The sequence below is a fragment of the Tachypleus tridentatus genome, chromosome 2 (genome assembly GCF_004210375.1).
Source record: "Tachypleus tridentatus isolate NWPU-2018 chromosome 2, ASM421037v1, whole genome shotgun sequence".
Classification (NCBI taxonomy): domain Eukaryota; kingdom Metazoa; phylum Arthropoda; class Merostomata; order Xiphosura; family Limulidae; genus Tachypleus; species Tachypleus tridentatus.
Window position 1 is genome coordinate 4,776,533 of NC_134826.1, and position 26,107 is coordinate 4,802,639.

Genomic DNA, 26,107 nt, shown 5'->3' on the forward strand with positions numbered 1-26,107 from the left:
GGTATTGCTTGTTTTTACATATATATCTTTCTTGGTATTGCTTGTTTCTACATATATATCTTTCTTGGTATTGCTTGTTTTTACATATATATCTTTCTTGGTATTGGTTGTTTTTACATATACATCTTTCTTGGCATTGCTTGTTTCTTCATATATATCTTTCTTGGCATTGCTTGTTTTTACATATATATCTTTCTTGATATTGCTTGTTTCTACATATATATCTTTCTTGGTATTGCTTGTTTTTACATATATATCTTTCTTGGTATTGCTTGTTTCTACATATATATCTTTCTTGGCATTGCTTGTTTTTACATATATATCTTTCTTGGCATTGCTTGTTTTTACATATATATCTTTCTTGGCATTGCTTGTTTTTACATATATATCTTTCTTGGTATTGCTTGTTTCTACATATATATCTTTCTTGGCATTGCTTGTTTTTACATATATGTCTTTCTTGGTATTGCTTGTTTGTACATATATATCTTTTTTCGCATTGCTTGTTTTTACATATATATCTTTCTTGGTATTGCTTGTTTTTACACATATATCTTTCTTGGTATTGCTTGTTTTTACATATATATCTTTCTTGGTATTGCTTGTTTCTACATATATATCTTTCTTGGTATTGGTTGTTTTTACATATATATCTTTCTTGGTATTGGTTGTTTTTACATATATATCTTTCTTGGCATTGCTTGTTTTTACATATATATCTTTCTTGGGATTGCTTGTTTCTACATATATATCTTTCTTGGTATTGCTTGTTTCTACATATATATCTTTCTTGGCATTGCTTGTTTTTACATATATATCTTTCTTGGCATTGCTTGTTTCTACATATATATCTTTCTTGGTATTGCTTGTTTCTACATATATATCTTTCTTGGCATTGCTTGTTTTTACATATATATCTTTCTTGGTATTGTATTGTTGTTACTACATATATATCTTTCTTGGTATTGTTTGTTTCTACATATATATCTTTCTTGGTATTGCTTGTTTTTACATATATATCTTTCTTGGTATTGCTTGTTTCTACATATATATCTTTCTTGGCATTGCTTGTTTTTACATATATATCTTTCTTGGTATTGCTTGTTTCTACATATATATCTTTCTTGGCATTGCTTGTTTCTACATATATATCTTTCTTGGCATTGCTTGTTTCTACATATATATCTTTCTTGGCATTGCTTGTTTCTACATATATATCTTTCTTGGTATTGCTTGTTTTTACATATATATCTTTCTTGGCATTGCTTGTTTCTTCATATATATCTTTCTTGGCATTGCTTGTCTTTGCATATATATCTTTCTTCGCATTGCTTGTTTTTACATATATATCTTTCTTGGCATTGCTTGTTTTTACATATTTTTCTTTCTTGGTATTGCTTGTTTTTACATATATATCTTTCTGGCATTGCTTGTTTTTACATATATATCTTTCTTGGCATTGCTTGTTTTTACATATATATCTTTCTTGGTATTGCTTGTTTTTTGAATTTCGCGCAAAGCTACACGAGGGCTATCTGCACTAGCTGTTCCTAATTTGGCAGTGAAGACTAGGGAAAAGGCAGTTAGTTTTCATCATCCACCGCCAACTCTTGGGCTAATCTTTTACCGACGCATAGTGGAATTGACCGTGCTATTATAACGCTCCCACGGCTGAAAGGGCGAGCATGTTTGGTGTGACGGAGGCTCGAACCCGCGACCGTTAGATTACGAGTCGAGCGTCCTACGCATAAAGGGTTTTTTCTTTGTAACTTTCTTTATATGCGCTTTTATAAAAGTTTGTTGACTCAAGATTTAATGAACTGAGGACATCGTCAACAGTCTCTTGAATTACGTCATGAGTCATTACTTTTATGTTTCGCGACACCCACTGGTCTTGCACTAGGTTAGTTCTATCTGTCCGTGTTTTTATATTATCTTACCATGATGTTCTCTGGACTTATTTTACCCCCTTGGTTCTCAACCGGCCCATGAACACTGTTGGTGTCCAACCTGTGGGAAGAAGTCACATGACTAAACGATGAACACCAGGAAAAGAGGTTTCAAAGACAGCTGCGACTTCTTAGTTGGTTCCGTGAGTAGTGGGTGGGGCACATAGTATCTTCTGTCAATCTTTCCTCTCGTTCAGTTATCATTATGACGTAAACATTATTTTAGTTTTTCATTACAAAACTAGCTGTTTACAAGAAATACCAACAAATATTCAGTATTAATAAACTGTTAGTCAATCGATTATCGGTAATCTAGTGTTTCGACGTTTCTTTAATTGTATGGTAGAAATTTACCGAATTATTATTATAGGAAATGGGAGGACACACGTGCCCTCAAATTTGGATGAGGAAGTGAAGTGCTTCTTTAAATGGAAAACAGAGACTTGTGTATAGCTGTTATGGAAAGTTAGTTTCAGTTTTGAATTAGGTGCCCCCAGTCTTCAGTGTCCCCAAAAACACAACTAAAATATCTTCCGCCGCTTACGTAATATTAAATTTTTAGAGTTATGTACTTTTCTAATCAGGCTTAAATGACAAACGGACAGATTGATATCTGTTTTGCATTCACAGAAAATACAGAACTACCTTTATATGAGTGCGTACGTATGCGTGCATGTTTCATACCTTGAATCCAGATCTTTAGTTCGGATATACAGTACAAGTTACACCTACGTGACTTTCAACTTTTGTTTATCTGTTTACTTTCGAGCTAAGCCACATTGGACTATGTACTTGTGACCCCTCCCCCCACGGGGAATCGAACCCAGGATTTTAGCGTTGTTACTCCGTAATGTTACCGCTGTATCACTGGAAGACAACTTTCAACTGTTAAAATTACGGTCTGAACACGTAATTTAGGATACGGAACTGCGGTTAACACCATGTTTTATGGTTTATTCACTTTCCAAAATAACGCGTTAGTAGAGGATCACTAAACGAAAACAAATACTTTATGAACACCTGGTGTTAAAGACGTGTGTCAAAAACTGTGTCATTCATGTCTGAAACTGACAAAAAATGAAAACGCTTTGCGCAATAACAAGGTGTTTAAAAAATTGATAGAAAAAAGGAAAAACACTGATTTTTACTGGATACATGTTAATATTAAGAAAATCATCCATAATACGTCACAAATGTACAGCTTTAGTACAGCTGTATTTTAAAACATGACAACACTAAAGCTATTGAGTTAGTTCTTCATATTCATTAAGACACTAAAGGAAACGTGAAAAATGGATGCCAACAGCCTTACTGAGAACGTTTCTGTAAAGATGTCTAGAGTAACAACGTTTCAGAAATACTACGCCAGCAGCACGTGCTGGCTTTTCTTACCTTGTGGATTTGGTGCAGAGAACACGTATAATGGAACGAAACTTAAAATACGTTTAAAATAGTTCCAATGGAAGGCACTGGCTTGAGGTAGCAATGAGATACGTTTTTGGGGGCCTGACTTCGCTGGACCCATCCTACATACGGATTACACACTTCTAAATCTTCGTCACTCTCTGAGATACATTTCAGGAGGCCTGACTTCGCTGGATGCATCCTATATACGGATTAAACACTTCTAAATCTTTGTCACTTTCTGAGATACATTTCAGGAGGCCTGACTTCGCTGGATCCATCCTACATACGGATGAAACACTTCTAAATCTTTGTCACTTTCTTTATTGGCACTCTTTTAGTAGCTTGCTATCTTTGTATGACACTTGGTGACAATTTTCATTCTTGTTTGATCACGTACACACTGTCCGAACCGTCAGTTAAGGAAGTCATTCAGATATTGTTTTTATCTGTTGCAATTAAGATAATACGTCCTTCTACTGTGTGCTATCTAAAGATTAAAATAATACGTCCTTCTACTGTGTGCTATCTAAAGAATAAGATAACACGTCCTTCTACTGTGTGCTATCTAAAGATTAAGATACGGCCTTCTACTGTGTGCTATCTAAAGATTAAAGTAATACGTCCTTCTACTGTGTGCTATCTAAAGATTAAGATAATACGTCCTTGTACTGTGTGCTATCTAAAGATTAAGATAATACGTCCTTCTACTGTGTGTTATCTAAAGATTAAGATACGTCCTTCTACTGTGTGCTATCTAAAGATTAAGATAATACGTCCTTCTACTGTGTGCTATCTAAAGATTAAGATAATACGTCCTTGTACTGTGTGCTATCTAAAGATTAAGATAATACGTCCTTCTACTGTGTGCTATCTAATGATTAAGATACGTCCTTCTACTGTGTGCTATCTAAAGATTAAGATAATACGTCCTTTTACTGTGTGCTATCTAAATATTAAAATAACACGTCTTTCTACTGTGTGCTATCTAAAGATTAAGATAATACGTCCTTCTACTGTGTGCTATCTAAAGATTAAAATAACACGTCCTTCTACTGTGTGCTATCTAAAGATTAAGATAATACGTCCTTCTACTGTGTGCTATCTAAAGATTAAGATAATACGTCCTTGTACTGTGTACTATCTAAAGATTAAGATAATACGTCCTTCTACTGTGTGCTATCTAAATCATATGTATCTCTGTGTTCGCCTTGTGTGTATATTTGAGTACATCTAATGTATGTACGTAAGTCTAATATATACATAGGTATGCAACTGTAAGTCTTGTCTATATCTGCTTATGTGCGTCCTGTGTATGTGTCCGTATGTGTGTAAGTCTAGTGTATATTTGTATGTGTATGTAAGTCTAGTGTTTATTGTTTGTTTATACGTCTAATGTATATGTATGTGTTTGTAAGTCTAGTGTTTAATGTTTCAGGCTAAAGTTATAAATATAAAGTATATTCTTACTTCCATTAAGACTTGTAGAATGTTTTAGATGGCAGATCAGTATTCAAATCTATAAGCACAACTGTCCAGGTTTAGATTTGTTTTTTGTTCCTTCTTTTAGAGCACCAATGGAGTCTAGAAAGAAAAATGACGTCACTCCTTTGGAATCGTCATCACCATGTTCCAGTTTACCCGTTACGAACTTTTCCATAGACACTATCTTGGGGTCTGAGAAGAAACGGTTTTTACCCACAGACAGCGGTAGGGAAGACCATTCAGAAGTAACCTCTTCCCCCGAACCCCCTTCCCCTCCGTTTAACTCCAGGCCCCATTCAGTCCTCCCCAGGCCCCATCCAGTCCTCCCCAGATGCTTTCAGCCTATCCCCGTCACTCTGAGCACTCTCTTCCACTCCGGACTGACACAGGCACCTCTCCACCCACAGCTCCACGTCGGGTGCTTCTCCAACTGTCTTGGACTGCAAGATGACAGGCAGGATAGCACGTCTATTTCTCCCGGTACAGACTACTGCGGTAGCCCTACCGTCAGCCAGTCTGCAAGTCTGGGCTACTTGTTAAGTCGAACTCCTTTTCTCACCCTAACAGGTAAGGAGGAGATAAGCATATTTACTGTAGTCTTGGTTGTTGTTGTTTTGAACCCATAAAGCACCGGTGTGAAATATACCTTCACTCTATAACACAGCTCACACTGAGTACTCATGAAAGCCTTAGTTTTATTACAACACAGTTTCTCATACCGAATACTTTATAATTCCACCACACCAGACACCTTAGTTTTATTACAACACAGTTTCTCATATTGAATACTGTATAATTCCACCACACCAGACACCTTAGTTTTATTTCAACATACTTTCTCACATTGAATACTGTATAATTCCACCACACCAGACACCTTAGTTTTATTACAACATACTTTCTCACATTGAATACTGTATAATTCCACCACACCAGACACCTTAGTTTTATTACAACATACTTTTTTACATTGAATACTGTATAATTCCACCACACCAGACACCTTAGTTTTATTTCAACATACTTTCTCACATTGAATACTTTATAATTCTACCACACCAGACACCTTAGTTTTATTACAACACAGTTTCTCATATTGAATACTGTATAATTCCACCACACCAGACACGTTAGTTTTATTACAACATACTTTCTTACATTGAATACTGTATAATTCCACCACACCAGACACATTAGTTTCATTACAACATAGTTTCTCATACCGAATACTGTATAATTCCACCACACCAGACACTTTAGTTTTATTTCAACATACTTTCTCACATTGAATACTGTATAATTCCACCACACCAGACACCTTAGTTTTATTTCAACATACTTTCTCACATTGAATACTGTATAATTCCACCACACCAGACACCTTAGTTTTATTACAACATACTTTCTTACATTGAATACTGTATAATTCCACCACACCAGACACCTTAGTTTTATTTCAACATACTTTCTCACATTGAATACTTTATAATTCTACCACACCAGACACCTTAGTTTTATTACAACACAATTTCTCATATTGAATACTTTATAATTCCACCACACCAGACACCTTAGTTTTATTACAACACAGTTTCTCATATTGAATACTGTATAATTCCACCACACCAGACACGTTAGTTTTATTACAACGTACTTTCTTACATTGAATACTGTATAATTCCACCACACCAGACACCTTAGTTTTATTACAACATACTTTCTCACATTGAATACTGTATAATTCCACCACACCAGACACCTTAGTTTTATTACAACATACTTTCTCACATTGAATACTGTATAATTCCACCACACCAGACACCTTAGTTTTATTACAACACAGTTTCTCACATTGAATACTGTATAATTCCACCACACCAGACACCTTAGTTTTATTACAACATACTTTCTCACATTGAATACTGTATAATTCCACCACACCAGACACCTTAGTTTTATTACAACATACTTTCTCACATTGAATACTGTATAATTCCACCACACCAGACACCTTAGTTTTATTACAACATACTTTCTCACATTGAATACTGTATAATTCCACCACACCAGACACCTTAGTTTTATTACAACATACTTTCTCACATTGAATACTGTATAATTCCACCACACCAGACACCTTAGTTTCATTACAACATAGTTTCTCATACCGAATACTGTATAATTCCACCACACCAGACACCTTAGTTTCATTACAACATAGTTTCTCATACCGAATACTGTATAATTCCACCACAACTGACAATTTAGATTCATTTTGTATCGATGCCATACCAAAATACATTTTGAGACACCTGGGGGCGAACAGAGACGTTATATGAAGTAAAAAAGAGAAGTCGGGTAAGAAATAAAGTGTTTTATAAGTTTTACAAAATCTTACATCTGTATCTCGGTCCTTATAGTTCAAGTATTTCAACAGTATGGAAAGTAGGTCCTCTCTTAGCATAATATATTTCAGGATATTTTTGGCAAAAGGAAAAGTATGAAGAATCAACCTGACCTCTACAAACATTAGATAAAAAAGCTTTTCTGTTGTAATTTTTTATAACTTACATCAGATTAATGTAAAACGATACGTTAATCTAATGTTGTTATTTTGATTCGTTTATTTCTTTTAGAATGAAACCACATTAGGTTACTTGCTGCGTTCGCCACAAGGAATCTAACCCCGTATTTTAACGTTGTAGGTCCGTAAACGTACCGCTGTCTCACACGGAGACAATTATTTTGGGTTTATTTTAGAATCACTACGCCCATTTCACGGTTCTTGTGTTTAAGAACAAAACGTAGTTCGGGATTTTTCTGCTAAACTTTGTTTTTGGTGGAAGTGTAACTAAATTATTCTGGTGTTTTGTTTTTAGTGGAAGTGTAACTAAATTATTCTGGTGTTTTGTTTTTAGTGGAAGTGTAACTAAATTATTCTGGTGTTTTGTTTTTAGTGGAAGTGTAACTAAATTATTCTGGTGTTTTGTTTTTGGTGGAAGTGTAACTAAATTATTCTGGTGTTTTGTTTTTAGTGGAAGTGTAACTAAATTATTCTGGTGTTTTGTTTTTAGTGGAAGTGTAACTAAACTTTTCTGGTGTTTTGTTTCAAAGTTTGTTTATCGTATGATGAACTTGACATTGTATATTTTTTAATAAGGAAACAGAAAACGAAAGTATATATTTATCTAATACTGCAAACTTTGTGACAATAACAACAAAAACAGAAGTATTTATTTATCAAATACTGCAAACTTTGTGACAATAACAACAAAAACAGAAATATTTATTTATCTAATACTGCAAACTTTGTGACAATAACAACAAAAGCAGAAGTATTTATTTGTCTAATATTGAAAACGTTGTGACAATAGCTTTCAGATTTTACTATGTATCCGGTTTATACATAATACTGTAACTTATTCTGTCTCAAAAACGAGGTTAATTAATTAGTCTAAACAAGCTCGGCGTGTATCAATGAAGTTAAAGTATTAACCTGTAAAGCTGGACCATCATGTTATAATATTTTAACCGTAGTTTGATGATAAAGATAATGCTTTAACCAGTATTTCGACGATGAGGTTAAAACATGAACCCATTATCATATATTAACCCACTCTACCTTTACGTTGAGGTTAACACATTAATTTATAATAGTCCGATGCTGAGGTTAATAGTTCAACTTACACCAGCTCAGCTCTGAGGATAATGATTTAATTTACCTAATTTTGATTATGAGGTTAATAGATCAACCTATTATGACTCAGCGGTGAGATTAACACTTAAATTTACACTAGCTTTGTAATGAGGTTACTAGATCAACTATGCCAGATCGGTGCTGAGGTTAATACCTTAATGTACTCTGGTTATGTGATGAGGTTAATAGATCTATCAACACGAATTAACTTTTGAGATTAATACATTAATTTATGCTTGGTCTGTGATTGGGTTAACAGACCAACCTACATTAAGTCGGTGCTGAGATTAATACATTAATTTATGCTTGGTCTGTGATTGGGTTAACAGACCAACCTACACCAACTCAGTACTAAGGTTAATACACTATTTACACTAGCTTTGTGATAAGATTAACGTACAGCATCTCAAGTAAGATGTTAATTACTTTACAAAACACGTGGTATAAATATATTTTATATATGAAATCTTTCTTCTGGAAATCCTCATAAAACCACATTCATCCCAGATATTTTCTCTTCCGTTAGGATCTTCTACTACATGAATTATATCATTAATAAGGATCTTCTACTACATGAATTATATCATTAATAAGGATCTTCCACTACATGAATTATATCATTAATAAGGATCTTCTACTACATGAATTATATCATTAATAAGGATCTTCCACTACATGAATTATATCATTAATAAGGATCTTCTACTACATGAATTATATCATTAATAAGGATCTTCTACTACATGAATTATATCATTAATAAGGATCTTCTACTACATGAATTATATAATTAATAAGGATCTTCTACTACATGAATTATATCATTAATAAGGATCTTCTACAACATGAATTATATCATTAATAAGGATCTTCTACTACATGAATTATATCATTAATAAGGATCTTGTACAACATGAATTATATCATTAATGAGGATCTTCTACTACATGAATTATATCATTAATAAGGATCTTCCACTACATGAATTATATCATTAACAAGGATCTTCTACTGCATAAATTATATCATTAATAAGGATCTTCCACTACATGAATTATATCATTAATAAGGATCTTCTACTACATGAATTATATCATTAATAAGGATCTTCTACAACATGAATTATATCATTAATAAGGATCTTTTACAACATGAATTATATCATTAATAAGGATCTTCTACTACATGAATTATATCATTAATAAGGATCTTCTACAACATGAATTATATCATTAATAAGGATCTTCTACTACATGAATTATATCATTAATAAGGATCTTCTACTACATGAATTATATCATTAATAAGGATCTTCTACTACATGAATTATATCATTAATGAGGATCTTCTACTACATGAATTATATCATTAATGAGGATCTTCTACTACATGAATTATATCATTAATGAGGATCTTCTACTACATGAATTATATCATTAATGAGGATCTTCTACAACATGAATTATATCATTAATGAGGATCTTCTACAACATGAATTATATCATTAATGAGGATCTTCTACAACATGAATTATATCATTAATGAGGATCTTCTACTACATGAATTATATCATTAATAAGGATCTTCTACAACATGAATTATATCATTAATGAGGATCTTCTACTACATGAATTATATCATTAATGAGGATCTTCTACAACATGAATTATATCATTAATGAGGATCTTCTACTACATGAAAATGAATTATATCATTAATGAGGATCTTCTACTACATGAATTATATCATTAATAAAAATCTTCTACTACATGAATTATATCATTAATAAGGATCTTGTACAACATGAATTATATCATTAATAAGGATCTTCTACTACATGAATTATATCATTAATAAGGATCTTCTACTACATAAATTATATCATTAATGAGGATCTTCTACTACATGAATTATATCATTAATAAGGATCTTCTACTACATGAATTATATCATTAATAAGGATCTTCCACTACATGAATTATATCATTAATAAGGATCTTCTACTACATGAATTATATCATTAATTTCGGACAAATATGATCGACATTATTGTGAATCACTTAAATTTATTTAGAAAGGAAATTCTTGGATGTTTGAGAAAGCAGTTTCTTGAAAATTCGCACATCAATATTTTAGTCATGTATCCTTCGAACGAATAGGAATAGGTGATACGAACACTTAGTTTACATCTGTGACGGTTAGTTAAACTTAATCAAGCTACCAAAAACATCATTATTTGTATCGCAAACTTTCCGTTTGAAGGATTACAACGGTGAAAACCGGGTTTCGAAACCTATAGCGGGAACAGCATAGATAGCCCCTACGTTATACTTTTTATGGATTTTGAGCCATGAAATTAGTAATGTGGTTTTATAACATAATCAGCAGTCTCTCGTTGAGGAAGCGGTACATTTACGGACTTACAACGCTAAAATCCGAGGTTCGATTCCGAGAGGTGAAAACAACAGACAGCTCGATGTGGCTGTGCTCTGAAACAAACAACCACCGCCAGTGACGTAAATATTTCGTCACTGGGAAAATTTTAGTGTGTGTTTGTCTCGTTTCTGCTCAGTGTAAATAAGGCTAATTGTTTGTGGAAAATGCGAAAGTTTGTTTGTTTAATTTCGCACAAAGTTACTCGAGTGTTAATTTAAAAGTCTAAAACTAGAGGGAAGACAGCACCACCAACTCTTGGACTACTTTTTACCAAGAAATAGTAGGATCGACCGTAACACTAACGCCCTCTCGGCTGAAAGAGCGAACGTGTTTGGTGCGACGAGGATTTGAATCCGCAACCGTCACACCAAAAATGCTCGACATTTCAACCGTGCGAGCGTTATAATGTTACGGTTAATCCCACCATTCGTTGGTAAAAGGGTAGCCCACAAGAGTTGGAAGCCGTTAGTGATGACTAGCTGTCTTCCCTCTAGTTTTATTTTACACTGTTAACTTAGGTACGGCTCTCGCAGATATCCCTCGTGTAGCTTTGTGCAAAATTCAAAAACAAACAAATGGAACCCGCGACCCTCAGATTACAAGTCAATCGTTCTGAACACGTGACCATGCCGAGCCAAAAATAAGGAGTCCCAGCAGTCGTCAAAGGAGATAACACTATAGCTTCAGCTGTTAATTTCACACTAAAGTTTTTAACGCTTAAGAATCTAAACTTTGTTTAATCAGACTATATTTATTTTATATCTGTTTGTATTAATCAAGGGAACAAGACGAGTTGCACATGTTCTCCATTGCACAGAGTTTGGGAGCATAATCTTGGCCATCCCACCCCTACTTATTGTTTCCTTTTGAATTTAAATAATTCAAAATCAAAGATTTTCCTAAACGTACTGAGGGAGAACCCTCTTTATTACTGCCAAGCCGTTCAGATGGTTTTCTTTCTCACATCCATATTAGGTTTGTAATAGCTGGAATTTTCAATTTTTTTCCATGTGTCATTTAGAATTTTAATAAGAAGGAACAAGCTGATCGACCGCGCTGCCCCACAGAAGCTCTTTTTAAAATGTGTTGGTTTAATTCACTCTAAGAAATGCTCGTTTCACACGTGTTTATTATAAGTGCGAGTTTACATGTAAAAACAGGCAGTTCGTCTGCGAATAACCGGGCATGCAATAATACGATAAAAACCGTTTCTATAGATTGGTCCATGATTAAAGGTGAAATTAGTGAATATTTTTATATCTGAAAAGGCGATTGAAGTATATTTTCTTAGTTTGTTGTAAATACACGTGCATGTAGTTTGTTTATGGTTAATTACAACCACAGTTCGAACATTTCCCTGAAACTATATCAACTGTGATAATGACAATTTCGACGTACCGTGCACGTGTTTCATATTGATATGGTAACATCGTATTTTATGCGTTTATTTAAAAACAAATTTAATTTTCTTTTGAATATAAATCATAACGAAAACAATAAACGAGGCTCATTGATAGCATTGTATACAACATTGACGACTCAGAATGAGGCTACCCAAAAACGGAAATCTATCTTCCTTTAATCTTAAGATAAAACTGGGCATTGAACAGAACTTTTAAAGTTGTATTTTTAGCCCATATTCACTCATTTCCAGCAAGGAACAAATATCTCTTCTGAGCAATATACATGAGATAAAAAACACCTCAGGCGTGTAATAAAATGTGACTAACAAAAAGGTTTGAATGAGCAATTTCTACAAATAAAACCAAAACTGGGGGCTTTTATTTGTTTGTTTTAATTTCGCACAAAGGTACTCGAGGGCTTTCTGTGCTACCCATCCCTAAATTACCAGTGTAAGAATAAAGAGAAGGCAGCTAGTCATCACTACCCACCGCTACTCTTTTACCCACGAATAGAGGGATTGATCTTATAACGCCCCCACGGCTGAGAGGGTGAGCATGTTTGGTATGATGGAGGATTCGAACTTGCGATCCACGGATTACGAGTTAAGTGCCTTATCCACCTGGTCATGCCCGGCTGTTCCTTGTGTCCAGAATGAATCACATTATAGTTTATGTATATAGGAAAACATTACAATACTAACTCTCTTCATCACGAAATTCTTCGATCGGTTTCGTTACTTCAAACATCTCTCTTCAGGACGTGTAATTTGTAAAAATAAAAATAAAATATATCAAATGTTATTCGTTTTTCAACTGAACATAAATAACTTAAATTAAATATATATTTTATCAAAACGTGTAAACATGAAATAGAATCTTCGTAAAATTAAATATATTACATTGTATTAAAAATTAAATTAGTCTACATTTATCAAATAATTTTCATTAATATCTCTTTATCATTTCTTTCAATTATATAAACCAAAACGAATATATCTACTGAAAATCCATAACAGACATTTACTTACAACAAGTCGCGGCATGGCCAGGTGGGTTAAGGCGTTTGACTCGTAATCTTAGGGTCGCGGATTCGAATCACCGTCGCACAAAACATACTCGTCCTTTCAGTTGTGGGGGCGTTATAATATGACAGTCAATCCCACTATTCGTTGGTAAAAGAGTATCCCAACAGCGGTGGGTGATGATGATTAACTGCCTTCCCTCTAGTCTTACACTACTAAATTAGGGACGACTAGCGCAGATAGCTCTTGAGTAGCTTTGCGAGAAAGCTATATATATATATATTCAAAAGTATATATATAAAATAAAGTATATATATATACAAAATAAAGAGCACACTGTCGATTATTAACGAATTATTTTTCGTTCACACCTTGTCTAGTATTTAGAAACAGTTCACAATTAACTTATAGAAATTCTAAGAACTTTCTACTTAAAGTAGAGAGTCCACATCGGAATTAGATATGCTTAGCCCACCGAGGGGAATCGAACCGCTGATTTTAGCGTTATAAATCCGTAGACTTACCGCTGTTCTAGCGGGGGGCTCTTAAAACAATGCAGAAAATACAATGGATTTAATTTGTTTTATATTTTTTGGCGACATTTTAGGCTTCAGAATGTGCGTACGACTCCGTGGTTTTCTGTTTCTCAAAAAATTATTTCGCATTACGCAAATCTATGTTATTTTTATTGTTTTTCTTGTAGTTGTATAAATAAACTTTGAAAGCTAACAGCTAACTTGTGTTATAAAAATTCATACTTGATCAAAAAGAAAGTTTAGTATCAAATAAACACATTTCTTCTATGGTGAAAAATGGTGAGAAATTCCTTGACGTAAATCGTCGTGTCTCAAATTCTCAACTGTTACTGGTTTTCAAATAAAGATCAAAATATAACGAATTTTGCCCCTAGTGGCACAGCGATATATTTGTGGACTTACAGCACTAGAAACGGGATTTCGATACCCGTGGTGAGCAGAACATAAATAGCTCATTGTGTAGCTTTGTGCTTAAGTCCAAAACACACGCACACATGCCGAATTTTGTTTATCGTCAGATATGACTTGGAAACACATGAACATTTCTTATTAGGGTTTTTTTTATCATTATTAATATGCAGATTTCGTTGTTACTAGCAATTAATATGCAAATCATAGAGATAAGCTTCTTATATGATAAGGTTGAAAAATTCCCATTAGGTAACGTTATGATAAGAGAAATATTCATTAGAACTATAGTTTTGACTTTCTTTAAACGTACGCCTAATAAAGTGAACTTTTCACAATGAAATAATTTCTTCTGGTGAAGATGAAATGACGGTTTTAAAAATGTGGTGCAATAGAGAATTAGGTATATCATTATAAATAAAATTTTAATTTGAAACGTAATTAACCGTATCGCTGCAAGATGAAACGATGCCCAACTCTGTAAATAGTTAAGTGTCTTATTCTATTGTAAGAAGCGAAATTTTAATTAAAGCTATGTTCATAATTTAAATTAGTATGGTTAATTAAAGTTTTCTAAAGCAACAAGCAATTATTTATAATCGAAATCAACAAATCTAGTATAACAGCTTAGATCTTGGAAGTAATTTGAATATGTTTTTATGTGTTCACTGGCTCTATAGGTGGCGCTAGAGTTTTTTGTTGTTTTTTTGAAATTCCAACAACTTATTTAACACTACAGGATGCCTTAACATACGGACATTATGTTACCTATGTAACTTTTATACGGTTGTTTTATGGAAAACAAAAGCAGATAATATTTTGAACATAACAATAACCTAAAAATGCAGAACCCATAAAAATAACTAAAATATATAATCGAATGAACTTGGAGGTAAAGAGATAAGGTTTTCCTCAAGCTTTGTTTTAAAATTCGTTTAACGGTTGCTTTTCCTTCAATACGAAACACTTTGTTACATGGGCTGTTGAAGACGCTCCCTCGTGGTTTTATTACTAAACTAAAAAATAATAATTTGCTTTCTTATAAATTAAGAATCTCATTTTCTGCGTGGAGTTAATTCTGAAGTGAACATTTTTGGTATGAGTTTTCATACCTACTGTTGACCACCTATCACATCTGTTCTTTGTCAGGTCTTCTGAATTCTTTTCTTGTTTATGGTTTCTTCAGTCCTTTTCTTCTAACGCTTTGCTAGCCTTCTCTGTCTTCTCTTGTCGGATATTGGAATCTCTAATATCTCCTCATTACTTCTTCACGTGACCAAACCATTCTAGCCTCTCTTCTCTTGTCTTTTCCTATTCCACAAACTCCCGCCACTTTCTTACATCTCTTATTCATTCTTTTCTCTTTCAGCAACACTCCTAACGGCCATCTAAGTATTCCCATTTCTGCGCTTATCAATAAGCTATCTTCGCTGTCAGTATTCTATTCTGGAAGCACTGATATTTCTTATGGATGACTTATGATAATGTTTTAGTCACATAGATCTGTTAATATCCGTCAACAGATAAAAACATTAATTTGTAATTTATATAATATAAAGTTCATGATCTTGCCTCTAGAATGGTTGTCGTTAAGTGTAAAGCTACACAATGTTTACCACGGGTATTGAAACCCGATTTTTAGCCATTTAAATTCTGTTTACCACGGGTATTGAAACCCAATTTTTAGCTATTTACATCTAGATGATAAAAGAAGTACAATTTCTGATTTCACCGTTAGGCCATCAACAAGAGATTCATTCATTTGTTGGCTCAGCATAGCCAGGTGATTTTGGCGCTCAATTCGTAATCTCAGGGTCGCGGGTTCGAATCCTCGTCACACCAACCATGCTTTTCCCTTCAGCCGTGGGGTTATTATAAATTTACGGTCAATCCCACTATTTTGTGGTAAAAGAGTAGCCCAAGAGTTGGCGGTGGGTGGTGGTGAGTAGCTGCCTTAATTCTGGTCTTACGCTGCTAAATTAGGGATGGCTAGAGCAGATAGCCCTCATGTAACTTTGAGAGAAATTAAAAAAAAAATTAACCAATCAGTTGTTCTCTAACATTCAAATGTCATTTGGAGTAACAACCGTTGTAAGCATAATTATGAACATTTAAGGAATTTTATCAGTTTTCCTTTTATCTTTGGACAAAATATGAAACACCTATTAATTCTTACAGTGCCAACTCCTGGGCTACTAGTTACCAAAGAATAGTAAGATTGACAGTAGCATTATGACTGAAAGAGTGACCATTTTCGGGGACAGAATTTTAAAATACACGTCTTTGAGTTTCCTAAACACCGGGTCATTGTAGCTCAGGTTTTGTTTGTTTGTTTGTTTTTTAATTTCGCACAAAGCTACTCGAGGGTTATCTGTGCTGGCCGTCCCTAATTTAGTAGTGTAAGACTAGAGGGAAGGCAGCTAGTCATTACGACCCACCGCCAACTCTTGGGCTACTTTTTTTATCAACGAATAGTGGGATTGGTCGTAACATTATAACGCCCTCACGGCTGAAAGGGCGAGCATGTTTGGCGCGACGGTGGATGAGAACTCGCGACCCTCAGATTACGAGTCGCACGCCTTAAGCTCAGGTTTCATTTCAATGCTTTAAAATTCAACCACTGATAGGAATGACATCATAATAAACGAGTTAATACGCGTAAAAGCAGCTTTCTAAATAAACTACAAATCGAACTGCTTAAGAACTATATTTTTATAAGTTGTGAATGTCAAGTTTTGTCGGCCGGATTCTTTATAGTAGGTGTGTGTGACTTATCAACGATAAATTTTACTAATAAGCATACGGCACACAGTCTACTTATTTTAAAATATATAAAAACAAATTAAACTTATATACAAATGTTCATTACAATGTTGGTTTCACGGTTATATCCAGATATTTAAATAACTGTCTCTTTTTTGACAACGTGTACACAGTCTGGTTCAATTACTTTAGAACAAAATTGAAAAGACAAATTATTCTTCTCTACTCTGTTCTTACAATACAATCTGTGATAATTTCACTTTAAAAATTGCCACAATTTGCCCTTTATGGCAAAGCTGACTATCGCAAGTTTAGATCTATCTAACAAAATTTCCTACTAGTATTTATACCCCAACAGAGGCCCAGAACATCCAATACATTAATAGATATAATGATTCAGTAATACGTAATTAAGATAACAAGAAAAACTCAAAATATTCTGGTAACATTACCCAGTAGTATAACAATCACCAATTCATTACTACTGAACTGCACAATATATAAGTCGTAAAAAATAGCAAACTATCACTTCTAAAAATAAATTGAATATTCACGCTAAATAAACTATTTAAATCATAACGCATTAAACTTAAGCTAAAAGAAACAATGAAATAAAAACTCTTTTCGGCTTTAAGGCAACATCAACTTACTTTTCTGAAAAATAAAAACAAAAACTCAAGTTAAAACAAGTTTTAGTAGTTAAAATATTTCGTTCTGACTTTTCTGTAGAGCTCACCAGTAGCTCAGTGTGTAGCCGTATTTAGCTCTGAGGTATTCAAGACAATGATTCCAAAAATACAGAAAATGTTTTTAAAAGAATGTCTTGACGATGAATAGGTCGGTGAAAAATATGAACATTTCTGACGCATTTCAGGCTTAGGCAAAAGTAACAAGTGATCGAAATAAGCCTGTTGACTTACGGGTAGTAATACAGAGCATTTGAAGCAGTATTACATAGTCATAGATTGATAAGGCTACATGGAAATCATGTGTATTGCTCTGTTTTTGTTGTTTTGAATTAAGCACAAAGCTACACAATGGGCTATCTGTGCTCTACTCACCACGGGTATCGAAACCCGGATTTTAACGTTGTAAGTCCGGTATTCCTCTGTGTTAAGTAAATATACTAAATACTAATGCATCAAAATTATTCGATTTTCTGTTGTATTAATTTATTAACAAATTCGCCATCTGTTGGTTTCTCATTTCTTTAGAATAATTATTTCTATAAATAAAAATCTCTTCGTTTTTCATATACATGTAATTTCGTATATTTATGACGTATTTCCTTGACAGTGTACAAATACCAAAGAACGAAAAAGTACACATTGAGTCGCCTTCTTTAATGAATAAAAGTATTTTTTCCTTTTCTTTGTACATTGTAGTTTTAAGGAATTATTTGAAATACCGTTGGTTGTTGTACAGTTTTAAACATAACAGGAAGAAGTATGTTAGAGAAACAAAAACTAGATTTGTTTGTAGTTTGTGATGCCTAACACATACAGGACTGTGAGTATATTTTCGTATGGAAATATATGACACAACTATAACAGCGCTAGTGTATAATTTCAGCGTCGTACGAGAGATATATTTCCAGTAAAATGACCTGACTGACTTTACTGACCAGTGTCATCAACAAATGCTCCGTTTTTTTATTAATTGCTTAAAGATAAATAAATGTTTAGGTGACGCCTCGATCGACAACTAATACTGACAACTATAGTTTGATATTATTAAATGTTATATGTCTGTTTGTTTGTTTTGAATTTCGCGCAAAGCTACACGAGGGCTATCTGCGCTAGCCGTCCTAATTTAGCAGTGTAAGACAAAAGGGATGGCAGCTAGTCATTACCACCCACCGCCAACTCTTGGGCTACTCTTTTACTAACAAATAGTGGGATTGACTGTCACCTTATAACGCCCCCACGGTTGAAAGGGCGAGCATATTTGGTGCGACCGAGATTCGAACCCGCGACCCCCAGATAATGAGTCGCACGCCTTAACACGCTTGGCCATGCCGGGCCATTTATCTGTCTGTAATTTCCACAGCTGCACAGAAGTATGTCTTCGAACCTAGAACGCTAGTAACCGGTTTCGATACACGTGATAGGCAGAGCATAGATAGCCCATTATGCAGCTTTGTCCTCAACTTCAAACAAACCAATCTATTTTTTCCTAGTAAATTTTAACGCTGTGACTGATCTAAATAATTTTTAAGTATCAAATTACAATATTTCTAGGCCTTTTTAAAAATAAAAACTTGCTTAATAGAATATACTTTTTATAAAAAGGTAATAATAACTAAAACATATAACAAATCCAGATGTCGCCTTATAAATTGTTTTGTAACGATTTTAAAATATTGTAAATTTTGATTTTTTTAAACGTTTGTGCACCGGATTTCTTTGTTTAGTACCAAGCCAGATATTTGGTCCGATCGGAATAGATAATACTATGTTCTTGCGTATTTACCCTAATTGGAGGCGGCGGAACATACATACTTTTTTTGGGGTGAAGTATACCTTATTTGCTACGTTAACTGTGGCCATTGAATTCAAAACTGAAACAACTACTTTTCCTGAGTTTTATACACAAGTATATTTCATATTCAAAAAAACATTCCCTATTGCGTCAAAATTGAGTGACTCATAAATTCGCCGCTTATGCCCCTGGTTTATATACACACATCTTTGTATAGTTTCGCTAAAAAAATTAGACCAAATGTAAATAATATTTACACCAGTAAAAAAACGTAGCATCTTGTTGATAATCTATCTCTTACAATCATTTGTTTGTTTAGTTTTGAATTTTGCGCAAAACTACACGAAGGCTATCTGCCCTAGCTGTCCTAATTTAGCAGTGTAAGGCTAGAGGGAAGACAGCCATCACCACCCATCACTAACTGTAAGGTTACTTTTTTAACAACGAATAGTGGGATGGACCGTCACATTGTAAAGCTCCCACGGATGAAAGGGAGAGCGTGTTTGGTGAGACGGGGATTCGAACCCGCGACCTTCATATAAGAAGTAGAATGCTCTAATCACCTGGCCATGCCGAGTTCTTGAACAATGCACACATTAGTACTTTTCATATTATAAATAACTCCTATTCAATCTACAAACCACTTCAAAACACCACAATAATTTCATTTTATCATCTCTTCTTGCTCGTAAGTAATGTCCCTCATCCTGGTAAGTCAGAGATAAATATCCGGACTTACAACGCTAAAATTCAGGGTTCATTTTTCTGCGGTGGACAAAGTGCAAGTGGCCTGTTGTGTAGTTTTTTTGTTAAACAACGAAAAACAACAATGGCACAAATAATATCGTTTTGTGGCCACTAAAGTTGTTAATATACTTACATAAATGGCTTAGAGACACAGAAACATAAGATTATTTTGAGTTGGGGACGTACAGTTACTTTGCTGGACTGGAAACCTGAGAGTACATGTTTTGCTGGCCCGGCATGGCCAGGTGGTTAAGGCACTCGACTCGTAATCTGAGGATCGTGAGTTCGAATCCCCGTCACACCAAACTCGCTCGCCCTTTCAGCTGTGAAGGCGTTATATGTGACGGTCAATCCCACTATTCGTTGGTAAAAGAGTAGCCCAAGAGTTGGCGGTGAGTGGTGATGACTAGCTGCCTTCCCTCTAGTTTTACTAGACTAGCGCAGATAATTCTTGAGTAGCTTCGCGCGAAATTCAAACACAAAGACAAAAGAAACAACTAAAAGTTTGTTCAAAATATATCATGGCAAATGATCAATATTACGTTATTATTTATTATCGCATTTGCAAGGATTTGTCTCTAAAATTTATGTTAAGCCTAACATTCGCTATAAAGGTGATACTATGGTATTTTAACAATGCATAATTAGTTACTTTTGTGATGTAAATACATTGTGCACACGTTGGTCATGACGTTTCGTATTCTTTAAACCCAATCTAATCACGAAACGATGGATTAAAAACAACAAAAGATATTTGTTGAAATGAGTGAAGAAAAATAACTTAAATAAAGACTGGTTCTCGCGAGTGCTACATGCGGGTAAATTCTAGTTTCCTGCTACAGTTCAAATTCCTCTGCTTTGTGGTAGTGCCATCTGGTGGTTATACGTTTAAAGTGGAAATTAGCACCAACTGAGTGGATTCATTTACGTTATTTAAATATTTTCATTATTAACGAAAGCGAAAACCACACACAATCCTTCCCTCATTTGCATTTCACTTTGATAGACGTACAGTTACTTTGCTGGACTGGAAACCTGAGAGTACATGTTTTGCTGGCCCGGCATGGCCAGGTGGTTAAGGCACTCGACTCGTAATCTGAGGATCGTGAGTTCGAATCCCCGTCACACCAAACTCGCTCGCCCTTTCAGCTGTGAAGGCGTTATATGTGACGGTCAATCCCACTATTCGTTGGTAAAAGAGTAGCCCAAGAGTTGGCGGTGAGTGGTGATGACTAGCTGCCTTCCCTCTAGTTTTACTAGACTAGCGCAGATAATTCTTGAGTAGCTTCGCGCGAAATTCAAACACAAAGACAAAAGAAACAACTAAAAGTTTGTTCAAAATATATCATGGCAAATGATCAATATTACGTTATTATTTATTATCGCATTTGCAAGGATTTGTCTCTAAAATTTATGTTAAGCCTAACATTCGCTATAAAGGTGATACTATGGTATTTTAACAATGCATAATTAGTTACTTTTGTGATGTAAATACATTGTGCACACGTTGGTCATGACGTTTCGTATTCTTTAAACCCAATCTAATCACGAAACGATGGATTAAAAACAACAACAGATATTTGTTGAAATGAGTGAAGAAAAATAACTTAAATAAAGACTGGTTCTCGCGAGTGCTACATGCGGGTAAATTCTAGTTTCCTGCTACAGTTCAAATTCCTCTGCTTTGTGGTAGTGCCATCTGGTGGTTATACGTTTAAAGTGGAAATTAGCACCAACTGAGTGGATTCATTTACGTTATTTAAATATTTTCATTATTAACGAAAGCGAAAACCACACACAATCCTTCCCTCATTTGCATTTCACTTTGATAGATTTACAATGTACACCTGACGCACGAACATATCCCATCTTCACATTCGGAACTTCTTGGAAAACATCTCGTGATTAATAAAGATCCTAATTATTTTTGCGGAAGCTACCACGAGTTGATAAGAGTTACATAGGGTCGGCTACATAGGTGATAATTACACAATGTTAATCAGCCTCTACCCGCGCGAAAGTACAATCGGTCTTCCATTAAAGTGTCATCCTTTATCCAAAGTTCTATAATTTCACGTGAATGGAATGCACGAGCGTGGCCGAAATAAGCTCACTTAATTTGATGAAGTGTTTTCGGAATAAACTAGTCCGTTATGAAATAATGTTAGTTTACATAATTAGACAGCGTGGCACATTATAACAGTTATGTACGAAACCCTGCGGGCGTTGAAGTTTCCATGAAGCCTTAAAATGGAGTTGTGTCTTTGGTGCGCGATAAAACCTTTAAACCTTAACACGTCAGAAAATTTTCTAATTTCTAGTTTTCTTAAATTATTTTAATTAAATTTTTAAAGTGGGTGCTTATTACATAGAGAGACAGGTGTGTATTTTGTATTCCTATATCGTGTGAATCAATAAACCCTCAGCTATGTAACAAAAGTAAATAAACTTCAGGTAAATTGGAGGTTATGTACATTAGATTTTATAGCTCGCACTTGAGGTTTACTCAGGAGAATCACGGATCTTAACAAGACGCTACACATCTACGCGAATTCTTAAAGAATAAATTCCACGAGTTGTCACGTGAGAAATAGTCTAAGCGCCATATTCCTGTAACTTATTATTTGCATAATATCCTAAATATCGACTAGTTTTTATACTGCTATTGGTCAAAGTGTTTACATTCTGTTATACATTTTACATACTGTTATACATTGATGTTATTGTTTATATACATGGAGTAGGTATTGAGTAAATGTCTAAATAGTAAACCAGAGGGCAGTGTGTGATTAAAACACTGTACGAGTTGTTATTCTGATTTGTGTGTTGTTGGTTTGAACATTTGTTTGTCAAAACACACTTACACACCTATTTTGTATAAAAGGGTGTGTTTTGGTTCAATCTTCTTCGAAACAGATCAACGCTTTGTTCAGACATTTTCTCTGTACATGGTGTAGAGTCATGCCTTGTCACGTGCCAGAAGTTATAAGACGTCAAATTGTTAACTGTCCATAAATGGTATGAAGCAAACAGACATTGTTAGAACAGTAGGGTACTGTATCTAGAATCCTGAAACGTCATCAGACTACAGGAAACATTGTTGCAGGAAAACTACTGCCCGAGATGACATTGTTTTGATCAGGTTAGCATGTCAATGTTGAAAGAAGTCTTGCAACACTTTACAACAGGAATGGCATGAACATATTTATTTCAGAGTATCCAGAAGAACAGTGAATAGGAAACTGACCAAACAGAGTTATTTTCTAAGAAAAGCTATTTGCACACCAGTATTAACCAGAATTTATCGCTGTCACCACCATGAGAGTTAGGACAATGAAGACATGTCATCTTTACACATTAGTCATGTTTCCAGTTTGTAGAATTTGATGGTATAATTCGTTTTCTTCGTTTGCCTGGAGAAGAGAGGAGAGAAAACTCTTCCACAGGATGTGGTGCAGTATATGTTTGGGCAGCTATTTATCATGCTCTTCATATCCTTTAGGGAAACGTCAATGGTCCTTCTAAAGGCACTACAGAGAGACGATATTTCTGCCATATGCTAGGGCAAGATTTGGCAATAACTTTGTTTTCCAGGATGACAATATCACTGCGTACAGTACACACATTACACAGGATTATCTCGACCAGAAGAACGTTACAAGATTGCATGACCAGCAAAGTGTCCATATATTAATCCTATAGAAATGAGCCGGAAAATTACTAACCACAACCCTAAACCAGCTACTGTAGCTGAGTTGTAGCGTTTTCCCAATGACAAGTTGGGATAAAGTCACAATGAATTACATCAATAACCTTATCGACAACATGCCACGTCATCATGTGAAGGTTAATAAAGTACGATGTTTGTTTCTTATAGCAAAGCCACATAGGGCTATCTGCTCAGCCCACCGAGGGGAATCGAACCCCTGATTTTAGCGTTGTAAATCCGGAGACATACCACTGTACTACCGGGAGGCAATAAAGTACGAAGAGGACCAATCAAGTACTGAATACTTAATATGAAGCAATATAAATTACAGACCCTTTTTTATAATAATGTGATATTATGTTTGTCTCTGTATATGTGTTCTCGTGATAGATGAAATTCTGAATTACACGTTTTTCTACGGGTGTCCGATAAAATTGTTTTCTGTTCTAATAAATTATTCACGAAACCAGTTTCATTATACACATTACATTTCACAGTGTTATGTCACCTCGTGCATCTTTAAAATAATGATCTTATTTGTTAGAAAATATGTTTGTTTCTAATTAAACACAAAGCTACACAATGGGCTATCTGTGCTCTGCCCACCATGGGTATCGAAACCTGATTCTAATTTGTTAGTTCACAGACGAGTTACAAAATATACAAACATTTTTGTCAAGATTGTGTATGATTCATATTGAATTCCAGCCTGACAATCTTAGTGGTTAAAACGGTTCACTCTCTCTCTCTGCGGGTCTCTGGCTAACTTTCTCTCTGCGGATCGCTGGTTAACTTTCTCTCTGCGGATCGCTGGTTAACTCTCTCTCTGCGGGTCGCTAGTTAACTCTCTCTCTGCGGGTCACTGGTTAACTCTCTCTCTGCGGGTCGCTGGTTAACTCTCTCTCTGCGGGTCACTGGTTAACTCTCTCTCTGCGAGTCGCTGGTTAACTCTCTCTCTACTGATCGCTGGTTTGAATCCCGTTTCTGTGTATGATATCTCTTTTATTCCGAGCTTTATAATATGAGGGTAAATCACATTTTTCGTCACTAAAACTGTAGCACAAACTTTGGCGATAGATCGCGTTGAATAGCTGTTTTTTTTTTATATAGGAATGGCTAGCGTGGAAGGTCCTCGAGTAGCTTTGCTTAGAAAAATAGAATAAAACAAGAAAACATTTTTTATAGTTTTATCAATTACAACATTCAGTTGTAAAAAAATAATTAAAGTCTCTCATTTTCTCTTTAAATTACATAAGTTTTTTAGCGGAATTCTTTGTAATAGTAATAGTAATTTATATGCAAAAACGGCTCGTTTGGGTTGAGAAAATATTTTACATAGAAGAGCGAACAACGTTTCGACCTTCTTCGGTCATCGTCAGGTTCACAAAGAAAGAGGTAACTGACCGGAAGCTGACCACATGTTTGAAAGGGGTTGTGTAACTGTGTGTCGAAATGTAGAGGGCGGTATTAGATGTTTGAATATATAATTTTATTTATTTTATTATATTAATATAGGTATTAATTAGCTATTGATTTGGTCAATACTAAGAACGACAGAGACAAAAAGATCTGCCACAACAAAAAACTAGAAAAACTAAGATGCAAACAACAGAAAAGACACCAAAACGACAAACCGTTGACTAACCTCATAATTAACAGATCCGACCGACAATTAAACACAGACGAGATACATCTACTTAACAAAGGACTCAACTTCGCAATAGCACCTAGGTACATTCCAACCATAGAAATCAAAACTTGTTTAGAAGACCTAGCTAGGAGACTTGTGATACTTTCTACAGAGAAGAAAAACAAGGAAACAACCAAACACAACCAACAGAAAGATGACAACTTAGATAATTTTATTGACATCCAACAGCCAAACTTCCCAGGTAAAATTACAAATTTATATTTTCCAGAAACACCTAAAAACAACATCTTAAACGATTTTTTCAAAGAATTTTCTCACAAAACCATCAACATAATTTCATAAAACAGAAAACTAAAAAACAACCTTACAAAAAGAGACATTAATTCCATTAAAAACCTAAAACAAGACAAAAACAT

General features: G+C 34.6%; 1 protein-coding gene across 1 annotated transcript in view; it reads left to right on the top strand.

Annotated features, from left to right (window-relative positions):
* LOC143235137 (uncharacterized) overlaps positions 1-26,107 on the top strand; it is a 49,870-nt gene that overhangs the window by 13,878 nt on the left and 9,885 nt on the right. Inside the window, exon 2 of the mRNA XM_076472994.1 lies at positions 4,924-5,405. Within this exon, the coding sequence (XP_076329109.1) occupies positions 4,931-5,405 (475 nt within the window). The 5' untranslated portion in view covers positions 4,924-4,930. The remainder of the gene's footprint in view (positions 1-4,923; positions 5,406-26,107) is intronic.